We start from the raw sequence: 21,489 nt of genomic DNA, 5'->3' as shown, positions 1-21,489 counted from the left end.
AATTCAGTTAAGTTGCAGGTCACGAACTCAATATGCAAAAATCAGTTGCATATCTATACACTAACAATGAACTATCAGAGAAATTAAGAAAACAATCCTATTTATAACTTACCAAAAAGAGTAAAATACCTAGAAGTAAATTTAACCAAAGAGGTGAAAGATTTGTACTTTGAAAACTAAAACATATTGAAGAAGACACAAATAAATGGAAAGATGGTCCGTGCTCATGGATCGGAAGAATTAATATTGTTAAAATAACCACACTACCTAAAGCAATCTGCAGATTCAATGGAATCCCTAACAAAATTCCAATGGCATTTTTCACAGAAATAGAAAAAACAATCCTAAAATTTGCATGGAGCCACAATAGATCCCGAAGAACCAAAGCAATCTTGAGAAAGAAGAACAAACCTGGACACATCACACTTCCTGATTTCAAACTATATTACAAAGCTATAGTAATTAATATAGTATAGAGTTGGCATAAAAACAGACACATAGATCAATGGAATTGCTCAACTGAGAGCCCAGAAATAAACTCACACATATCTGGTCAATTAATTTCAACAAAGGAGCCAAGTATAAACAATGCGGAATGGATAGGATAGTCTTTTCAATAAATTGTGTTAGGAAAAGTACGAAACTGAAATTTCTCTTCCCACCCTATCCTACACCATACACAAAAATCAATTCAAAATAGATTAAAAACTTGAATAAAACCTGAAACCATAAAACTCCTAGAAGAAAACATGGGCAGTAAGCTCCTTGACATCTGTCTTGACAATGATTTTTAGATTTAACACCAAAAGCAAGGGCAATGAAAGCAAAAATACATAAGTGGGATTACATCAAACTAAAAAGCTTCTGTGCAGCAAAGGAAACCATTAACAAAATGAAAAGGCAACCCATATAATGAGGGAAAATATTTTCAAATCATATATCTGATGAGGGGTTAATATTCAAAATATATAAAGAACACATACAACTCAACAGCAAAAAGAAAAAAGCCAATTTTTAAAATGGGCAGAGGAACTAAATAGACATTTTTTCAAAGAAGACATACAGATGGCCAACAGGTACACGAAAAGATGCTCAACATCACTAGTCATCAGGGAAATGCAAATCAAACCACAATGAGATATCACTTACACCTGTTAAAGAGGCTATGATTGTAAAAGCAAGAGATAAGTTTTGGGGAGAAAGTGAAGGAAAGGGAACCCTTGCGCACTGTTGGTGAGAACATAAATTGGTGCAGTCACTTTGAGAAAAAATATGGAGGTTCCTAAAAATTTTTTAAATAGAACTACCAAATGATCCAGCAATTCCACTTCTGGGTGTACATCCGAAAGAAACAAAATCACTATCGTGAAAAGACATCTACACCCCCAGGTTCACTGCAGCATTATTCACAATCACTAAGACATGTAAACAACCTAAGTGTCCATAGACTGATGAATGGAGAAAGACGTTGTGGTGTATATATACACAATGGGATATTATTCAAGCATAAAAACAAGGAAATCCTGCCATTTGTGACAATATGGACGGACTTCGAATGCATTATACTAAGTGAAATATGTCAGACAGAGAAAGACAAATACAGTATGATTTCACTTATAATTGGAATCTAAAAAACCAAGCTCATAGATACAGAGAACAGATTGGTGGTTGCCAGACATAGGGGTGGGATGTGCGAAATGGGTGAAGGTGGTCAATAAGTACAAACTTCCAGTTATAAGAAAAATAAGTCCTGGGGATATAATGTACAACATGGTGATTATACATATCAATACTGTATTGTATATTTAAAAATTGCTAAGATATTAGATCTTAAAAGTTCTCATCACAAGAAAAAATATTGTAACTATATGAGGTGATGGATGTTCACTAAACTTATTCTGACTTCATTAATACACACACATATCATTTCATTTATATATACAAATATCATTTCATTTATATGTATACATATCAAATCACTACGTTGTGCCCCTTAAACTAATACAGTGTTATATGTCAATTAGAAAAAGAAAACTATTGAATACAACTCTGAATACAACAAAGACATCTGGGGATCTATAGCCAAGGAGCATAGGGAGGGAGGGAGTGGCTGAAAAATTACTAAGCGGAGACATCAAAGGTAGGGATTCTCTCAAAAACTGGGCTTAGCAGGATTCTTGTTAAAACTGAGCTAGGCAGGTCTGACAAGGTGATAGGCAAGGTGGAGGCCCAGTCGAGAAGAGGGCTCAGAGGAGCTTGAGTAAGTTTTGGCCAAGGAGAGAGTTGCTCTCAGGCTCAGCTCAGCACATGGGCCAGGATGGTACAAGACCTCATCAAAATCATCCATGCACATAGAGGGTGTCTCACACCACAGAAGGGTCAGTTTCCAAAGGACAGTAAATCCTCTTTCCCCAGATGGCAACACATCTCAGGGCCTTTCAGTACTGAGCAAAGATCTGTCCTTGGACATTGTTCCCCACCATAAATATTTAGGCCTAAACAGAGTATATCTGTCCTACCTTTTCTCCTCCCGCCCCAGGTACGTCCTCCCTCCCCACTCCTGTGAAATCCAGGAACTGAGTTCAGAGTACAGAGCTCAGTGCTGCTTCAGTCGTTAGGGCTCTTCAGTGATCTGGCCTCTTCCAGGAATGAGCTGGAGGAAGAAGGGACTTGAGTGAATCTAGCTTCCCCAGAAGAAAGGTTGACTGGTGGTGATGTGCACCATGGTGGGGGCGGGCAGAGGGGAAGCAGTGGCGGGGCAGTGGGTTGGGGGCACAGAGTGAACAGCAACACAGCACAGAACAGCCAGGACTTGAGCTCCATGTGCTCCACAGAAAGGGCAGCTCAGGGGCACTAAATTTTGTTTACTTCTGTTTACTTCCCTCCCTAATTTCTCTTCGGAAATTTAACAGGAAAAAAGTTGCTTCTCTACTTTAACGGTTAACTTTAAAGTGAGCATGATTTTTCAATTTCATCATTTCCAAACTTCACCCAGGGATATAGCTAAGTGAACACTTTTACCTCACAGGGTACTGGGAGTGGAGGTGAATTTCAGGCCCAGAACCCAGCAAAGGAGAGTGGAGAAGGAAGGAACAGCTGCTCTTCACAGGGCACCAGGCGGTCCCCGGGCAGTCACTGGCCATCACACCTCAGACGGGCTATCTGTGTAGCTTATGATGGCCCTACCCCACCAATGACAGGGGGTAACATCTGTGGAGTCCGACTGCACCTCTGCTAGTCTATCAGAAAGGGTAAAGAACAACGAATGACAGTGACTGAAGCTTTAATACAAAATGAGAAAAGCCCTGGAAGCAGACTCAGAAATACCAAAGAAAAAGTACAATTGAGAATCACATTTATTAATATGAAAGAAACCACAAAATTGTGAGTTCATTCATTCTCATATTACATCAGTGAGAATTCTTGCTCTAGTCATACCAAAATAGTTCAAAAATCACTGGCATCTAATAGAATAGTTTCGTGATTCCATCCTCCCACTCTCAAAATTCCATTCTCTTTCAAATCCCATTCTCTTCTTTATCGTACTTGGAATTCGTACTTGGTGTATCTGTCAGTTACAATTACTTTTACCTGGCTTAATAGAGGCATAATCAAACATAGAAGCAAAGTCTACAGAATAATTTCCATTCTCCAATAAAACCCGATTCCATAATGGTGGGGTCAAAACCACACAAGCAAAAAGGCAACAGGACTCAATAGCAATGGAAAAACCAACCAATAAGAATCTGTGTGTTAACATGTCACTAATAGGAATTTGTATGTTAACATGTAAAGGCATATCAAGAAACCTGATGTTTCCCATGTCTCCTAAAACACAGAACGATAGGTAATAAAATATAAACATTCAAAAACATTGTGTAGCTTTTTAGCTGATTCTTTAAACGTTTTTTTTACATTCTTTTTTTATATTATTTTCCATTATGGTTCATCACAGGATATTGAATACAATTCCTTATGCTATACGTTAAGACCTTGTTTATCCATTCTAAATGTAACAGTTTGTATCTACCAACCCCAAACTCCCAGTCCATCCCTCTCCCTCCCTGCTCCCCCTTGGCAACCATAAGTCTGTTCTCTATGTCTATGAGTCTGCTTCTGTTTTATAGATAGGTTCATTTGTGCCGTATTTTAGATTCCACATATAAGTGATATCATATGGTATTTATCTCTTTCTGACTTATTTCACTTCGTATGATGATCTCTATTTGCATCCATGTTGCTGCAAATGGCATTATTTTGTCCTTTAGACTTTCTTTGTTCAACAATATTAATGTCAGGGATTGCAGAAGTGCCGTAGCTACCATAACATTAATTTTATCGGCAATTTTATTTATTTTAAAAGTCTTCATTATCTAAAATCTACATATGTTATTACTCCCAAATCACCTCTCATACTTTCCTTGCATTAACTCAGAGCATCCGTTAACTCCAAAAAGAGATTCATTTCTACGATGAAGATGGTCACAGGATGGGTAATAAGAATTTGCCCAGGTGGTGCTGCTGTGTTCATTAAAATCCTGATCAGTGCCTCCGGGATGCTGAAACCTGAAAAAATTGTAAGAATCCCTACTTACCTGGCTGTTTCTCTTACCAGCCATAAATAATTCAAACATGCACAAACCAGTCACTTATGAGGTTAAAATGCACAAAATATAAACTATGTCCTGTACCAAATTACCTCGGCAAAGGCCAGAGCCAGGGATCTCTCTCTCATATGACAGGTTGGGGTGCAGATGAGAAGAACCCTTTGGAAAGCAATTGGTCAAGATACTAAAAAATATGCCTACACCCCACGAGGCAATAATTCCACCTTTAGAAACCTAACTTATAGAAAAACAATTTTAAAATGAATATTATTGATAACAAAATTGGATATAGTTCGAGTGTCAAATACTGTAAAATGGTGTTTAAACCGTGCCACGTAATGTTACGAAGCCATCAAAAATGACATTTTAGGACTTCCCTGGTGGCGCAGTGGTTGAGAATCTGCCTGTCAATGCAGGGGACACGGGTTCGAGCCCTGGTCCAGGAAGATCCCACATGTCGCAGAGCAACTAAGCCCATGCACCGTAACTACTTAGCCTGCGCTCTAGAGCCCGCAAGCCAAAACTACCGAGCCCACGTGCTGCAACTACTGAAGCCCGCACGCCTAGAGCCCGTGCTCCGCAACAAGGGAAGCCACCGCGGTGAGAAGCCCGCGCACCACAAAGAAGAGTAGCCCCCTCTCGCCGCAACTAGAGAAAGCCCACGCGCAGCAATGAAGACCCAACGCAGCCAAATAAATAAATAAATTTTTTTAAATGACATTTTAATAGGTTGGAGGACTATGAAAGTGCTTATGATACCTAGTTTGTAATTCATAGATACATATTCATAAGCTCGTAGTTCATAGATATACATACATGTGTGCGTACATATATCATATGATATGTGGGCAGGGAATGTTGCCTGCCCTTCCAGTAAACAAAAAATGTTGCCCACCATTCTGGTTCTACGAGGATCAAGCCATCAGCAACTGCAGAAGCCCAAGGAAGGTGTGCCCTGAGGAGAATTCAGGATGGAGAAAAACAGAAAGCATTCCGTGCTTTGAATACTGGCCCTAGATCATTAAGGTGCATAACTAAGGAATAATTTCAATGAGCCCAGACTCTTGCACCTTCCCATAGGCAGAAAAGCACTAAAATCATTAACTTGAGATGTCTACTCTTTGTGATTAGCAATCATCTTTTGAAGTTCGACTACATTTTTTTTTTCCCCAGCAAAACACTCATATATATCCTGGCTTCTCCATTATCTCTTCAGAGCAGTTCCTCAGAGCTAGCTCAGAGGCTGTCTCCCAGGCTATATCCTCAGTAAAATCCCCCAATAAGACTTAACTCACAACTTTTACGTTGTGTATTTTTCTTCAGTCGACAGATACATATTTGTATATATATAAATTATATATAATATATATCTGCATTATATATGATATATAATCATACAGATCATGATATAATATAGATCACGGCTACCTTAAACAGACAAAAAACAAACCAAAATAAAATTTACAAATGGTAACAAGGGGTGGTTTTTTCTTCTACATTTCTGGTGTCTTCTAAATTTGCTGTGATGAACATGAATTGCATTTATAATGGAACAGATAAACTTTTGTATAATTATATTCTAAATTGATTTTAAAAAACAACTCAAGTAACCCTGGTGCAAGTATTAACAGCTATTTTTCTTAATGGCTTTAACCAACCTGTTGGGTAAAGGAGACCCTCCGGAATCAGAAACTATACAGTAGGCTCACAATCAAAGTAGGGGAGCAACGCTGTTATTTCTAAAGCCCAACAGAAATGCCCACCAGAGAGGAAACCTCTCGGTGCCCTGGGGGGTGGACAGCAGGGATGACCATGTTCCCCTGATGGGACTCTGAAGGGCTGGCCCTCAGGGCACTCGTGGAGTAGAAGAATGTTCAGAGCAGAGAAGCAGGAGAGAGCCATCGGGAAGCGCTCAGGGTTTGGCAGGGGAGTGGTGATAAAAAAAAGCTGAAAAGTGATTTTAAAAAAGCTGAAAAGGAGCTTAGGACCAAAGGGCAAACAGCACCCACGTCACGCTGAGCATCTGGACACGCCACACTGCCTCTCCACGCCCGTGACCTCCACCCCATTTAAATCACATGCTGTCACCCCTGCCTGGCCTTTCCCCTCCCCTCTCACCTGCCTCCTGTCCATTCCACACATGGCTCTCAAGACGATCTTCCAAACGCACCGTTTTGATCATGATTTGGGCTTACACATTTTCCACAGCGACCTTTATCGGCAAACTAACTTTCAAGAACCTGTAATAGGCTTCAAGCCTCCTCTTGGTCACTGACCTATCTGAGCCTTTGTTTCTTGCCCCGGAAAATGCTGATTATCACATCTATCTCACAGAGACCCTAGAAGGACTACAAAAGATAATACCTTATCTTAGGCTTTCTAACACAAGGGCTCTGGGAGCTAAGATGATTGGAAATGGCTGAATGTGAGTGAAACAGGGGTGGGACACGGAGGGACTCACCTCCGTCCACTGCAACACAACAGGATCTGATTTTGAGGAGGTCTGAGACTGAGCAATACAGAGGACCCCTCACTGTTAAGGTACTTCAGAGGCCAATGGGTCCTTCAAATGCACACAACATGTGAAAGATGTTGGCTCAGGTACCCATCCTGGTCCTGTGAATGGCGGCCTGGCCAGCAGGGACACAGGATCAGTTCCACTCAAGCTAGATGACTCAGGCTTGGGTCCATTTTCCCCAGATGCTCTTAGAAATGGTAGGCACTTGGGACTTTCACAATTTTTTTTCTCTAGCATTTACTGTATTTCATCAAATCCAAGATACATCAACCCTAAGATATATTATTCTGTGCACACCAAGGTTTTTCTAGAAGACACCCTGAAATGTTATAAGAAGCTTTCTGATTTCAGAGGTTTTAAAATGTGGGGAAAATAGGCATCCTCAGACTGATGAAATATGTAATGTGTAACATGTATGTATGATGTAATATGAAAGATGTAATATGGTTATGTACATGCCTGACCATAGCCAGGAGAAGTTTCTTTCTTTTTTGCCCAGCCTGTCTCATCTTTCTATTCACTATGGCACCTGAGACTGGGCCCTACATGGAGTACTTGTTGCAATGATGACAATAAAGATCGTAACTAATGTTTATGGACCACTTTCCATGCAATGCTACAACTTCATATGAATTAACCCTCAAAATAACTTGTATTGGTTGTTTTGGTGAGTACTATTTTTACTCCCACTGTGCAGGTAAGAGTACTGAGGCTTAGAGGGATAGAGGGATTAAATAACTCAACAGAGTTAGGAAAGGGAACTGCTAGGATTATAAACCCAAGTCTGCCTAAGGATCGATCTAGACTGTCTAAACCACTGTGCCACATTGTCCTGAAGGATGGTCAGGCAAGAAGGTGTGAAAGCCAGGTCAGAAATAAAGAGAAGAATGGTCAAGAGTTTTGGAGATGAAGGGACTTTAAGATCGGGGTTATAGATTTTAGGAGAAGAGTTACTTATAATCTTCAATTTGAAGTCTTCTGACTGACTTTCCCATTCCTATAATTTGGGGGGTAGGCATTATGCTCCAGGAGTCTGAATTTTATTTGGCCCAATGAACTCAACGTGAGAACACTATTTTCTTCCTTAAGATTCAGAATCCAGGCACCTTGTTGCACCGATTTTTTTCACACTATAAACCATATTTTAAAAATACATTTGATATGGACTTCCCTGGTGGCGCAGTGGTTGGGAGTCCCCCTGCCGATGCAGGGGACGCGGGTTCGTGCCCCGGTCCGGGAAGATCCCATATGCCGCGGAGCGGCTGGGCCCGTGAGCCATGGCCGCTGAGCCTGCGCGTCCGGAGCCTGTGCTCCGCAACGGGAGAGGCCACAACAGTGAGAGGCCCGCGTACCGCGAAAAATAAAAACTAAAGAAAATACATTTGATAACAAGCATTTGATTTAACATATTTCCCCCAAGTTGACTTTGAATAGTCTATACATTTCCCCTTCACTTTTCTATCACAGACACAAAAAATAAATACAGAACTCTCCAGAGCCGCTCACCTTCACTTTCTTATTCCTTCATGATGTTCCCTAATGAACTGGGACCCAAACCTGTCTTTCTGCTGGAGCTCCTGCATCCACATTTTATAACTGGATGTGTAAGGGAGGTGGAGGAGGCTGCAAGAATGCTGGTTGCTGCGGGGAATAAAAATAAGGGGCATTTTCCAGCTCCAAAGATCAGAACTCAAACTGCTCTTTCTCCCAAGAATTAAAGCAGCAAAACGTAAAAACATCTCAACACAAGAAAATGTGGTCATGGCGTCAAGGCACTGCATTCCAGAAGCAAAGATTGCCCTTTACCTAGTGGATCTGTCACTGTACCATCCGGTACACGGGGTCACCAACTTTCAGGCTTCCAATTTTTTCCACTGAATAGTAGATCCCAAAAAGTGGGGATGACTGGTAAATGGGCTTCTCGGAAGGATCACACAGGCGGTAGCTGAAAGAAGCAAAAATTCACCCTTAGGCACACAGAGGAAATAACCTAAGTGCTCGCAGTGGAATTCAAGCGTTCATTCTCAGGTTCTCTATAAATAAACAGCAAGCCTTTTCTAAAATGTGGACAGAGAAGTCTTGGCAATTAGTCAAACTGCAAATAATCCTGGTTTTTCTAGAAGTATCCTGAGAGTCTGAACAGTTTTTCTATGGCTTCGTTTTGAGCCCAAAAGAAGAAACTTGTACGTGTTACTTAAAATAAATACTTTGTTTGCATGTGTACTTCCAGCTTCACAACTCATGGAAATAAATGCCTGTACAATCTCAAAATGGACCTGCCCTGAACTCCAGGCTTCCTCAACAATTCTCATATTCTTGACATTGATTCTATCAAATAAATGTGAGTTGCAACAAAAATAAAATGACTCGAGGTCTTAATTTGGAAATACACATGTAAAGGTTATTAAAAATTGATGTGAGAGGGCTTCCCTGGTGGCGCAGTTGTTGAGAGTCCGCCTGCCGATGCAGAGGACACGGGTTCGTGCCCCGGTCCGGGAGGATCCCACATGCCGCGGAGCGGCTGGGCCCGTGAGCCATGGCCGCTGAGCCTGTGCGTCCGGAGCCTGTGTTCCGTAACGGGAGAGGCTACAATAGTGAGAGGCCCGCATACCGAAAGAAAAAAAAAAATTGATGTGAGAGAGACGATAATTTCAAAATGTAGGATTATACAATTAAAAATTTGTCCAAAGCACTCGAAGATCCATCTAGAAAAAAAAGAGAAAGCCACAAGTACTCACGTACATTAAACAACAGACACAAAACAAGCAGAGAGCAGAGAGGTGCCCAGACAGAGCACCTACAGCCACAAGCGGTTCAAAGGATGGGGATAATATAGAAATACACTGGACACGTGGATGTTCTACCTTTTCAGGGTTTCCAGAGGCTCCTTCCTGCTGATCACTCCGGTATCTGGGTCCACCGTGGTCATAATGCACCTGTCACACAATAACAAAGGGTTAGGGGACAGTTAAGAACCGATGAGTGTGCCACGCGCCAGAGAGTCCTTACCTGGGACAAGCCAAAACCTTTTTCATTTCTACGTCGCCAATGAAGAGCTCACCCCAGGTGTCCTAGGAGAAAAGAAAAAGGTATTTTTTGAATTAAGGCTTCATCAGTCTTTATAGCAGTTTATTCTTTGGCTGGTCCTATGAAGCTAGCAGAAGAAAGCAGTGCAAGAGGATGCCACGAAGTATTCCCCCAAAAGGACTCAAATGGAGGCAGTGTGTTGGTGAGTCCGGGATCCAGCTCTTGACTTGGTCTCAGAAGCCTGCCCCTTTCAGCACAGCAAAACTAGATCTTCTCTAGGGGGTAGTTTGCCATGAGGACCGTAAACAACTCCAGGTCAAGTTCATGATAGATAATGAGAAGCGGAAAACTTGCAAGACTGCCCACTCTTTCCTTTTGCTAAGCTACAATGGAAGCCAAGTTACGATCCGATGGTTCTTTGATGAGTGAGACATGACCCAAGAAAAGTCAGTTCTGAGTTTCATCCATCCAACACCACCACCTCCGCAGAGCGGCAGCCTGTCCCCTGCTCTGGCCGGTCACGGCCGCCAGCCCTGCTTTGCTTTCCCACCCTTGAACCGTGGTAGATCCTGCCAACGTCTGCCTCAGGGCTTCCATCAAACCTCAGGACTTTGAGGGAGGTACTGTTTTGGTCCCATTTTTACACAAAGATAAGGAGACAAAGAGAGATTAAAAAGTTTTCTCAGGGTTGCAGCAGTTAGGTTTGAAAAACCTTTCTGATTCTGAAGCAGGACTTTTAATCACCCAGCTTCTAACTATACCCATCTATATATCTATCTACACACACACATACATACATATATACACACATATATGGAGGTTATACAGATTACATTATATATACATATACACATTCATACACACACACATATACACATATATATATGAGGAGGGTATGTTACAGCTCTCTCTTGCTAACAGGAAAGCCATCTACCTGCAAAGCTTGAATTTCACAGGACAATCCTTTGTCCAGGCCGCCAGAGGAGAGGCGGGAGGCATCGGGCTTCACTGGGGCTTCACTCCAGGCTCCATAAACCAACAGTACTTATAACTAGATGCAAAAAAAAAAAAAAAAATGACCCTCGAAAAATTGTTTCCTGATCTCAACCCAAGGGAGGTTTTCGGAGACCATGGGTCTAACGGATTTGGTGAGAAATCAGCCTCCACGTGAGGCAATGAGGCATCTATTCCTCTCACCCACTGGGCTCACTCCCCCAAGGACAGGAGAGGAGAGCAGTCTGTCCCTGCAGGAAGCAGGGCAGAGCAGGGGGTGGGGCCTCTCATGTAACATTTCCCCCTCCCCACTGATGACCAGGCTCCAATCATGCTAGGGTCCTCTTTCAGGGATACACTAACCCCCCAGGGCCTATAGGGGTGATTCAGCAAAGGCACAAAAGGAAGTCCAGTGCCTAACTGGGTCTTCCCAACTCAGAAATCTCCTGCGGGATATGACTGAAGTAAGGAGGTCTCTGTGAACGCCCTGGGTTCCCAACCATCATTTATGAAACTGTTTCTGTGCGGAAATAAACTCTGCGTTCCAAACAACCCGTTAGGGGGGAACTGTGTAACCCTTGTAAAAGGCAAACCCACATAACGTAAAATGGAATCTCTATAGCCTAGCCAGAACTTTTTACAAGCAATGTTCAAACGCAAAACTGCAAGGCAGCCATAGTGCCTAGCTAACTTCCTGGAGGAAGGTGGAATATGACCAAGTAATAACAGCTCCTGCCTCGGGAAGTGATGGGCCTTGTGGTACCCTGGCCCGGAAGCGGCTAAAAAGGCTGGACGCACTTGGCCACACGAGGGCACTGCGGCCACAGTAACGTGAGCCCATCAGGCAGCCTGGGCCGAACCACGCCCCCACTCAGCTTTCCAAGTAGCTCTCCACCCCCGCGAACGTTCAATTTCTTTTTACAAGTGCTGAGCAATCGCATATTTCAAAACAACGTTATCTGTGGAAAGTCGGCCTCGTGACTGTGATATAAAGCAGGAAGTCTGAAAAGTTCAGTTAGGTTTCCTAGTTTAACAAGACATTTAATCTGCTCTTAACGCTATTACACAACTGAAGTACCCAGTTTAGAATAACAAATTACCCGTTTTCATATGAATTGTATGAAGTCCCCCAAATGCCAGTTCTAATTACCTCCTAAAATATTAATCAGTTTATATGATAACATCACCCATCCTGATCTGATTGTCAGCATTTTGGTGTACAGCCTTTAGTTGCAGTAAAAAAAAATTCACTAAGCAAATTAAGTTAAATGAAATTATTAATTATGTTATTAGAGAAAATAATAATGCATTTTAAATTGTAGAAAATTTAAATTAAAGAATATAGGAAATTAAATTTTCCATTACATTCTACTAGACGCCCGAGGTGTCTTCCCTAAGCACAGAAACAGCTCCAAGAGCTTACAGCTCCCCCTGCTGGTAGGCAGCCTCTCTGCAGCCTGGCAAAATCCAGGCCATTTAGAGCGAACACAGAAAAAACCATGGAGTTTTTGAGATGGAAGAAGAAAGGAAAGGAAGAAAGAAAGCAGGGAGAAAGGGGAAAGTACTATACATAAAGGGCTCAGCTCTGTGGAAGAATCCTGAGAATTTACTATTAATTTGCAGGCATTTTGTAAACACTAAATTAAGACTATATGGTTTCCTATCACAAGAAGCATCCAGAGAAAGACATAAAAGAAGGGTTTGGAGTCATTGCTGAGGAACACACAGAACAGCACAGGGGAGGATGTCTGTTTATTGGAGACCTTCATTGGCGTGCATATGGGCATGTGCCCAGCAAAAGCTAAAGGTGCGCCAGGAGATGAATCTCTCTCTCTCTCTCCATATGGCTATACACACACAGCTATATACATATAATTAGAGAGAGGAAATAGCTATATAGAGAGAATAGTTATCCATCATTCTCTATATATGTTATGGTTCTCTCTATATATGTTCTATGATTATATACATATATACTTGTGGCTATACGTACACAGGTATACATGGATATATACATATATTTGTAGAGAGGAAATAGATATATATCTATATATTCCATATTTTTCTATGGATATATATATATATATATATATATATATAGAGAGAGAGAGAGAGAGAGAGAGAGAGAGAGAGAGAGAGAGAGAGAAAGGAGAGTGCCAGGTGAGAATGTAGGCCCAGGTAAGCTCTTGAATAACCAACTAACCATAGACAGACAAGACATTTGAAAGTAAGAAGGAAAGACAGAGGGCAAAAGGCTGAGTGGGTCTGCTGTTTCGTGGTCTACAAAGGAATTCTCCTGAGGAGCACGGATCAGATCAGCAGTTCTAATCAGACCAACAGCTACAGAGCCTTTGGGCACCTATACCCCAGGTCCTGCCTGCCTACTACCACCTGAGCCCTTCCCCTCCCAAATCTCAGATACATGATCGGTGCTTTCCTTCCGCTGCTCCTGATTCTTTAATGGCTACTCATCAGTTCATTATACTGTGTCATACATACAATTGTTAGAAGAAGTTTTAGGCTATGTTGGGATAATTCGAAGGAATGAATAAGTAAATAAACAAAATTTTTGTCTAGAAATCTTTAAGTAATTTTCTGGCTTGGTATCAATGACTGGACAAGATTACCATAGGCTCAGAAAGTCATCTACTAGAGGCTGGCTACATGCATGCAGACTTACTGTTTGGGTATTAGCAAGGAGGGTGTGAATCTACATATATTAACGCTGAATAATGTTCAAGATGTTGCCGAGTGAAAAAAGCACACCTAGATATATATACTACATGTAGGATGATTCCATCTATGTAAAACAAATCTGTTTCAATACCTGTGTGTATATATTTATAGCAATATATTTGGAAGGCTTCTCAAGTTTAAATAGTATTATTTGCTTTTTGTAATAAACTTTTATTTTTTTCGTTTTACTTTTTATACGAAGCATTATAATCCCAATGACACATTTAAAAACATCATGTTAGTCTAGAAAGTTTCTCAGATTCTTTCTGACAACAAATACATGGTGTCTTATCCAACACCAATTCTGCAATTCTTTGACACACACTGCTGTCCAACAATTTAACTCAATTTTGATACTAACTGCTCTGAGTTAGCACAGACCCCATGGGTTCAGGGCTCAGTCCCACAAGACTGCCCCACTTCAGACACCAGCTGCAAGTCCCAAGTCTCCCGTACTTCTGACCAACCAGCTATAAATCAAGGGTTCCCATGACCCCCTCTGAGGCTCCATATTTTGCTGGAAGAGCTCACAGAATTCAGGAAAGTGCTTTACTATTACCAGTTTATTATAAAGAATACAATTCAGGAACAGTCAAATGGAAGACATGCACAGGGCAAGGTATGGGGAAGAGCACAGGCAGAGCTTCTGTGCCGTCCCCAAATGCACCACCCTCCCAGCACCCTAATGTGTCACCAATCAGTGAGCTCTCCAAACCCCATCGTTTAGGTGTTTTATGGTGGTTTCATTACTTAGGCATGATTGATTCAATCATTAAACTCAACCTCCAGCCCCTCTCGCCTCCCTGGAAGTCTGGGATGGGACTGAAAGTTCCACACTGTAATCATGTCTTGGTCTTCTGGTGACCAAGCTCCCTCCTGAAGCTACCTACCTGCCTCACCCATCCTGACATTCACCTCATTACCATAAACTTAGGTGTGATTGAAAGGGGCTTGTTATTAACAAAAAATGTTCCTGTCATCCTTGTCAGTCAGGAAATTCCAAGGGTTTTAGGAGCTGTGCCAGGAACAGGGGCCAAAGACCGAATAGATATTTCCCATTACACCGCACAGTTAAGCTATCTCAAACCAAAATCTGTTTCTCTATTTTTAAGGTACACAAGCAAAATGATATTCTTTAATGTCCTGTTCGAATCTCCCTATAAAGAAACCCCATGGCATTCTTCCTACAACGAGACCCCTATACACACACATACTTTGCACTGAGTGCTCCTTTCTCTGGGCTCTAGAGAAACATAACATGGTTATGTTTCCAGTACCACAACCCTTCTCCTACTGAGTCCTACATCCTGCTTCGTCCTGAGACCCTTGCAGGCAGACACAGTGAGGTCACTTTGGTAATCTTAGCATCCATCCTAGAGATTAGCACCCAGGAAGCCCTCAATAAATGTTTGTTACCAACAGGAATGTTCCAGAATCTTGGTTATGATATGAACTTGCAAGAAATGTTTCCTTAGCTGAAGTAAAACTCCACCTCATGGTCAAACTTCCTTCACAGACTGAATAACACTGGATGCCATACACTGAGAATTACCAACTTACATGAGACGTGACTTTTCATTTACCAGATAAGTAAAGATTATAGGCATCAATGCTGGCAGGAGTACAAGAAAAAGGGCATACTTCCACTGAGCTTGTGGGAATATAGATTGGTGCAGGGTTTCTGCAAAGCAATTTAGCAATGTATACGGAGCGCCTTTAAAGTGCTGATTCAGCATTTCTGAAGAGTAAATTTAGAAATCTAGACAAAGACTGATTTACAGAGCTGTTCATTATTCATGTAAGGGGAAATGGAAAATAGCCTAAATGCCTGATTATACAGGAATGGCTAAATAAGTTATTGCATAGTTCTGTGATGAACTAATATGGAACTATGAAAACTATGCTGATGAGGAATTTGTAAAGATAGAGATGTGTTTGCCATATACCATTAAGTGAAAATGGTGGGATTCAAAATTATCTATACAATATCATACAAACAATATTGGAAACACAATAAAATGTTATCGCTGGCTACTTTTTGACAGTAGGAGGGTGAGGGATTTTTATTCCTTTAAATTTTTCTGTATTTTTCTAACTGTATACAGAGGATGTGGTACTATAAAAAATTACTTTTATAATCAGAAAAAAATTAACTGTATCTTAAAAAGATTCTTGAATTAAATCATTAAGAAGCTTTCTACTTCTCTGCAGCCCTGGTTCCAGATGCCCTCAAGGCTTTCTCCTGACCCCGTGTTTGAGCAACCCTGTGCAAAGAAGTAAATCACTTCATCCTCACATCCTACAGAATTATGGGAGATACATTTCTGTTAACCTAAATGCATAACAAATGTTCCAGGAGGAATTTGCTCTTTGGAGGCACTTGGACTTGAAAAATCCAGGCAGAAGGGAAGGACGTCCCAAAGCTGCGTAAAGCCAGCAAAGCTGGCTTCTGTTCCCTGGAGGGGTCACCTACTTTTCCGAACACCAGTAACAGGCAACAAAAAAGGAAAGAAGAGACCTTGAGATGTGGCTCTTCCTGTCTCTCTGATGCGTATTCACGGAGGGATAGTTTGCGGGGCTGATGTGACTGCTCGTGTCCCATCCACACACCAGGCTCCTCTCAGGGTGGTTAGAGTCCTGAGGATTCCAGTGTTTCGTGGACAGTAAGAGATCCTAGTCTCCCCTTGGGGTTCAGCTTCTGACTGAGATGCTGGGGGTCCCACACCCACCAATAGCAGAGTCTGGGAGAGGCAGCCACCAGCCCCAATTCCCAAAGGCAGCAGCCTGGGCTGCTCTTCAGCATCTGGGTCCAGGTGTGTGAATCACAGCCTTCCGGAGGGCACAGAGGGAAAGGGTTGGGCATATGGGGGGGGGGGTCCATCCGATGACTCCTACCCGCCTCTACAATACCTTCTCTGCTTCAACATCTGTATTTGATGGGCTCATCTCTAGGGGTGTTTTGTAAAGCAAATGGCCAGTCCTTGCTCGTGATGTTCAGATGTGTATGTCTGTGTGATCATACCTGCTCAAAGGGAATACCCATGTACTATTGTCATCGAAGGCTTTTATTTCCTCCTTGATCTGAAAAATAACATACTTAGAGGTGGGTAAGATATGATGAACAAAATTCAATGGTCAAATCCCTGCCCCTTGTTGAATTCAGTTCAACAAGATCTTACATACTCAAGGGCTTGTGCATTCAGGACCAAGGATGAACCAGAAAAAGCACAGTGAGGCAAGTCTTGAGAATAGACCTCGTGCAATTGTTAGGAAGATTAAAATGTGCTTGTTAGCTTACTTTTTTTTAAAAGTTGGAATATAGTATGTGCAACATTAGTGTTTGTTTTAAAAAATGCCAACTAACATATATCCAGGAAAACTCTAATTAGAAAAAACACATGAACCCCAGTGTTCATAGCAGCACTATTCACAGTAGTCAAGACATGGAAACAGCCTAAGTGTCCATTGACAGACGAATGGATAAAGAAGATGTGATACATATATGCAATGGAATATTACTCAGCCATGAAAACAAATGAAATAATGCCATCTGCAACAACATGAATGGACCTAGAGATTATCATACTTAAGTGAAGTAAGTCAGACAGGGAAAGACAAACATCATAGGATATCACTTAAATGTGGAATCTAAAATATGATACAAATGGACTTATTTACAAAACAGAAATAAACTCACAGACATAGAAAACAAACTCGTGATTACCAAAGGGGAAAGGGAGGGGGGGATAAATGAGGAATTTGGGATTAACAGATACACACCACTATGTATAAAATAGATGAACAGCAAGGTCCTACTGTAGAGCACAGGGGACTATATTCAATATGTTATAATAAACTATAATGGAAAAGAACATGAAAAGGAATATATATATACATATATATGTGTATAACTGAATCACTTTGCTGTACACCAGAAACTAACACAACATTGTAAATCAATTATACTTCAATAAAAAAAGCCAACATGGGTTTCCCTAGTGGCGCAGTGGTTGAGAGTCCGCCTGCCGATGCAGGGGACACGGGTTCGTGCCCCGGTCCGGGAAGATCCCGCATGCCACGGAGCAGCTGGGCCCGTGAGCCATGGCCGCTGAGCCTGCGCGTCCAGAGCCTGTGCTCCGCAACGGGAGAGGCCACAACAGTGAGAGGCCCGCGTACGGCAAAAAAAAAAAAAAAAAAAAAAAAAAAAAGCCAACAAAAGAGGTCATGTCAGAGAGGGGGTCTGAGAGACCTTTGTGGTAAAGTGCCTTTTTGACCACACACACACACACACACACACACACACACACACACACACATTAACAGAGAGAAGAAAAAGGCAACAGGAATTGTACAGCTCTAGGGCTGCAAAGAACCTTTAAAATCCTTTAGTAAAACTTGCCCACTTTAAGATCAGAAAATGATGTTCAAGGAGGTTAAGGTCAAGCTCACAGAGACAGAAGGACCATGTGGCCCTCCTGGACTCCAGCCAGGAGTCAGACATATCTGATTATCACCTTGCTCCCAAGGAAAACCCCAGGCCAGAGGGTCTGTGCCCTGGCTCAAGCCAGAGTCACCAGGGGGCTTTAAAAAGCTCCTCTGCCCAGACTGCAACTGGGACCCGGGATGGGGATTGTTCCAGTGTGGGAACCACAGCCCAAGCTGATCTCTATGCATTCCCTCCCACTCTAAGTCCACTTGTCTTCCTGCCGCGGGCTTTCAGGGGTGTTTTATTTACTGCGTGGATGCAGTGATGCAAAGGGCTCTGTGAGGCTGTACAGAAAGAAGCCCAAAGAAGCGTCCTCCAGTTTGTCCTTTATATGAGAGGGGCCGAAGTTCTCTAGGGTTTGGCTTCACATGCTTCTGTTCTCTCTTTCTCAGCCCCTAAAAGTCTCTGTGGCAAATATTTCGAGTTACTGAGATGGAAACAAAAAAAGCAAATGTATAAGGAGATCTCCTTAAGTAAAGGCATTAACTCCGTTGGCAAATTCTTCAGGAATGTGACTGTATTACTGCTCCCTCCACCCAGGACTCCTGTCTCCCATGTGCTCATCATGTTAGCTTTTCGAAATCAGGACTAATTTACCTGAGGTCCTTGCTTGAGGCTCCTATCAAAGTGGGGATGTCAGAAAAGCTCCCCAGATGAAAACGGGACCCCTTACTTGAAAGGCATGCCATAAAGGGATGGGGGGAGCCCCTGCAGTCCACCACATGCGTACAACACCGAGAGTAAACCCTAAGGTCAGCTATGGACTTTGGGTGACTATGATGTCAGTATAGGTCCATCCTTGGTAAAAAGAAAAAAAAAAAGTATCTCTCTAGTGAGTGATGTTGATAATGGGGGAGGCTACACGTGTGAGGGCAGGGTGTTATTTGGGAAATGGTCAACTAGAGATAAGAAGGATTGGTCAATTTTATTACTTTCAAACTTGATTGCTATACGTTCCCAGAGTTCAAACACACTACACTAGACCAAAGGAAGCCGCTTTTTAAAATCTGTTTAATATTCTGAGTTACACAGTAAAAGTACAAAGTGCTTTGGGTCACAAAGAGTAAATGTTACACAATGCATCCTCCTATCACTCTCTGATTCTGCAATAGATAATGGCCTGAATTTTTGTACCATGCTTAGGTTTGCTATATTTTTTACTATTAGTTGGTCTATGAAATATTTATCTGCATTATCATTTTACATTAATATTTAACAGAGTCCCACTGATTGGAAGGGTTATAGTTGTGTGATGGTGCCACGTAGACAGGTTAACTCATCAGGCCCTTAACTCTTTGTCTGCTTTAGTTAAGGGAGAATAAATCAGCAACATTAGCATCATTTTATAGTAAAGATTTTTTAATGTGCATTTCCAGAGGACTCTTCTATTCAAATAAGAGTATTCTACCTTATGTACTATTTCTGTAAGCCCATCCGTCACAATGCGGGACCAAAACAACAAACAGACTTGGGGGCACAAGGTCCCATAATATTAAAAAAAAAAAAAAAGACTCCACCCACTCAAATTGCCTCAGAGAATACAGTTAGGTTTACATCAGCCTTAGGTTCAGTTTAACAAGTTAGAGGTGAGCAAAAATTCTTAGTTGACAAGTTACAGAAAAGCAAAAATTCTTTAGCCGGGAATGGATTATCTTTTCTTCTTATTCCTCTGGTTCAAGATCTTAAACTAAAATTATTATCTTCTGTGGAGACAAATCAAGAAAAATTGTATTCCCTAAAAGAAAGTTTCTCAGAAAAGAATGGGCCAGTTACAGGAGTCCTGTGCAAGAATATTTGCTTCCTGGACTAATTTCTAATCAGTCTTTAGGAACTTGCGTTATTAACACTGAGTCTAATTTCATTCGGTGTTTAACAAGTGTCTAATGACTCCATACTTCTGTACCCTCTGTTCATCAGCATGGGAAAGGAGAACAGGGGAGAAATAGCTGGGTTTACTGGGAATTTTGCTAATGAGGCTTGAGCCTCAAGCCCCGGACCCTTTCGAGACCCTGCACTTCATTTCGGTTTTGATATTTTCTTTTCTTAAAGAGTACCGTCAAATTTTATCCACTTCAGGTCACACCAAATCTAGATTATTCCTGGGGAGAAATCAAGTCTCTTCTCTCAAGGAGCTGATGGTCTGGGAATGTTCTTTTTCACCCACCCCCTCCGTAACCCTTGCCCCCTCACCTCTCCTAAATCAGTGCTTCCCCAGGCACTGTTTGCACAAGATTCACCTGGGATGGTGCTGCCGACACAGTCACAGGCATATCACGATTCTGATGCAGGTTTCAGGTTAAGTCCTGCTAATATCTCTCTGGGGATGAAGCATGGCACTGATATTTCTGCCTCAGTTTCCCTAAATTTCCATGCACTTTCTAGAGAGTGGCCAGAGTCACAGCGTGCAAATCATAATACCATGCAATTCGGCAATATTTCTTGGATGAATGCAAACAATAATTAGTTCCTCATTCAAAATCATTACCACAGTATAAAATCCAAACTCCTCGGCATGCTGGCCTTCAGGCAGCTCCAGGTCCACCCTCCTTCTGCCGCTTCTCCTTTACCCCCAGTGTCCCTATGATTCTGAAATACTCCCAGGCACCCTTAATGTAATGGCCTGTCGTGCCTTTAGGCCTCCTAACTGGTGGCCTCCTTTACCCACCATGACCCTCACTCCCCTTCGTCAGCACACACAGTTATGCAGCATGGCTTCTGGGTAGCTTGATTTGACCCCTCTCTGACCCCACACCCCCCTTCTCCAGGCAGATTTAGGCATCCCTACTTCTAAGCATCCTTGGCACCTGAGAAGCAGTGCGTAAAGTACTCCTCACGCTGGGCTGTCATTGCCTCCTAGCCATTCTTCTCCTGTTGGGAAATTCTGAAGGGCAGGATCTGTATCTTTTTATCTCTGTATCCAGGGCTCTTATTATGGACCACAGTGCCCGGCCCATGATAGATGATCAATTTAAAAACATTTTTTAAAAATGTAGAGAGGAATTAAAGAAATTAGATAACAAACAACAGGATAATATCAACAAGTACACAACTTCTGTATACTTTGCTATTTTCTCACTATCAAGTAATATGAAGTACCTCCGTGTGCACGGATTTATACCAGC

At 41.9% G+C, this 21,489-nt stretch overlaps 1 protein-coding gene across 2 annotated transcripts in view; it reads right to left on the bottom strand.

Moving 5' to 3' along the window:
- Nucleotides 1-3,338: 3,338 nt before the first annotated feature.
- The window catches only part of MTARC2 (mitochondrial amidoxime reducing component 2), a 35,131-nt gene continuing 16,980 nt past the window's right edge, over nt 3,339-21,489 (bottom strand). Inside the window, exons 5-8 of one of the 2 annotated variants that reach the window (XM_019920605.3) lie at nt 10,135-10,196; nt 9,990-10,061; nt 8,932-9,070; nt 3,339-4,566 (exon numbers count right to left, since the gene is read on the bottom strand). In XM_019920605.3, the coding sequence (XP_019776164.1) occupies nt 8,944-9,070; nt 9,990-10,061; nt 10,135-10,196 (261 nt within the window). In that variant the 3' untranslated portion in view covers nt 3,339-4,566; nt 8,932-8,943. The other variant, XM_033850865.2, reaches the window with a different exon arrangement.

Source organism: Tursiops truncatus, chromosome 1 (assembly GCF_011762595.2).
Source record: "Tursiops truncatus isolate mTurTru1 chromosome 1, mTurTru1.mat.Y, whole genome shotgun sequence".
NCBI classification, from domain to species: domain Eukaryota; kingdom Metazoa; phylum Chordata; class Mammalia; order Artiodactyla; family Delphinidae; genus Tursiops; species Tursiops truncatus.
Note: the sequence above shows the minus strand (reverse complement) of the source record. Positions and strands in the feature narration are given on the sequence as shown.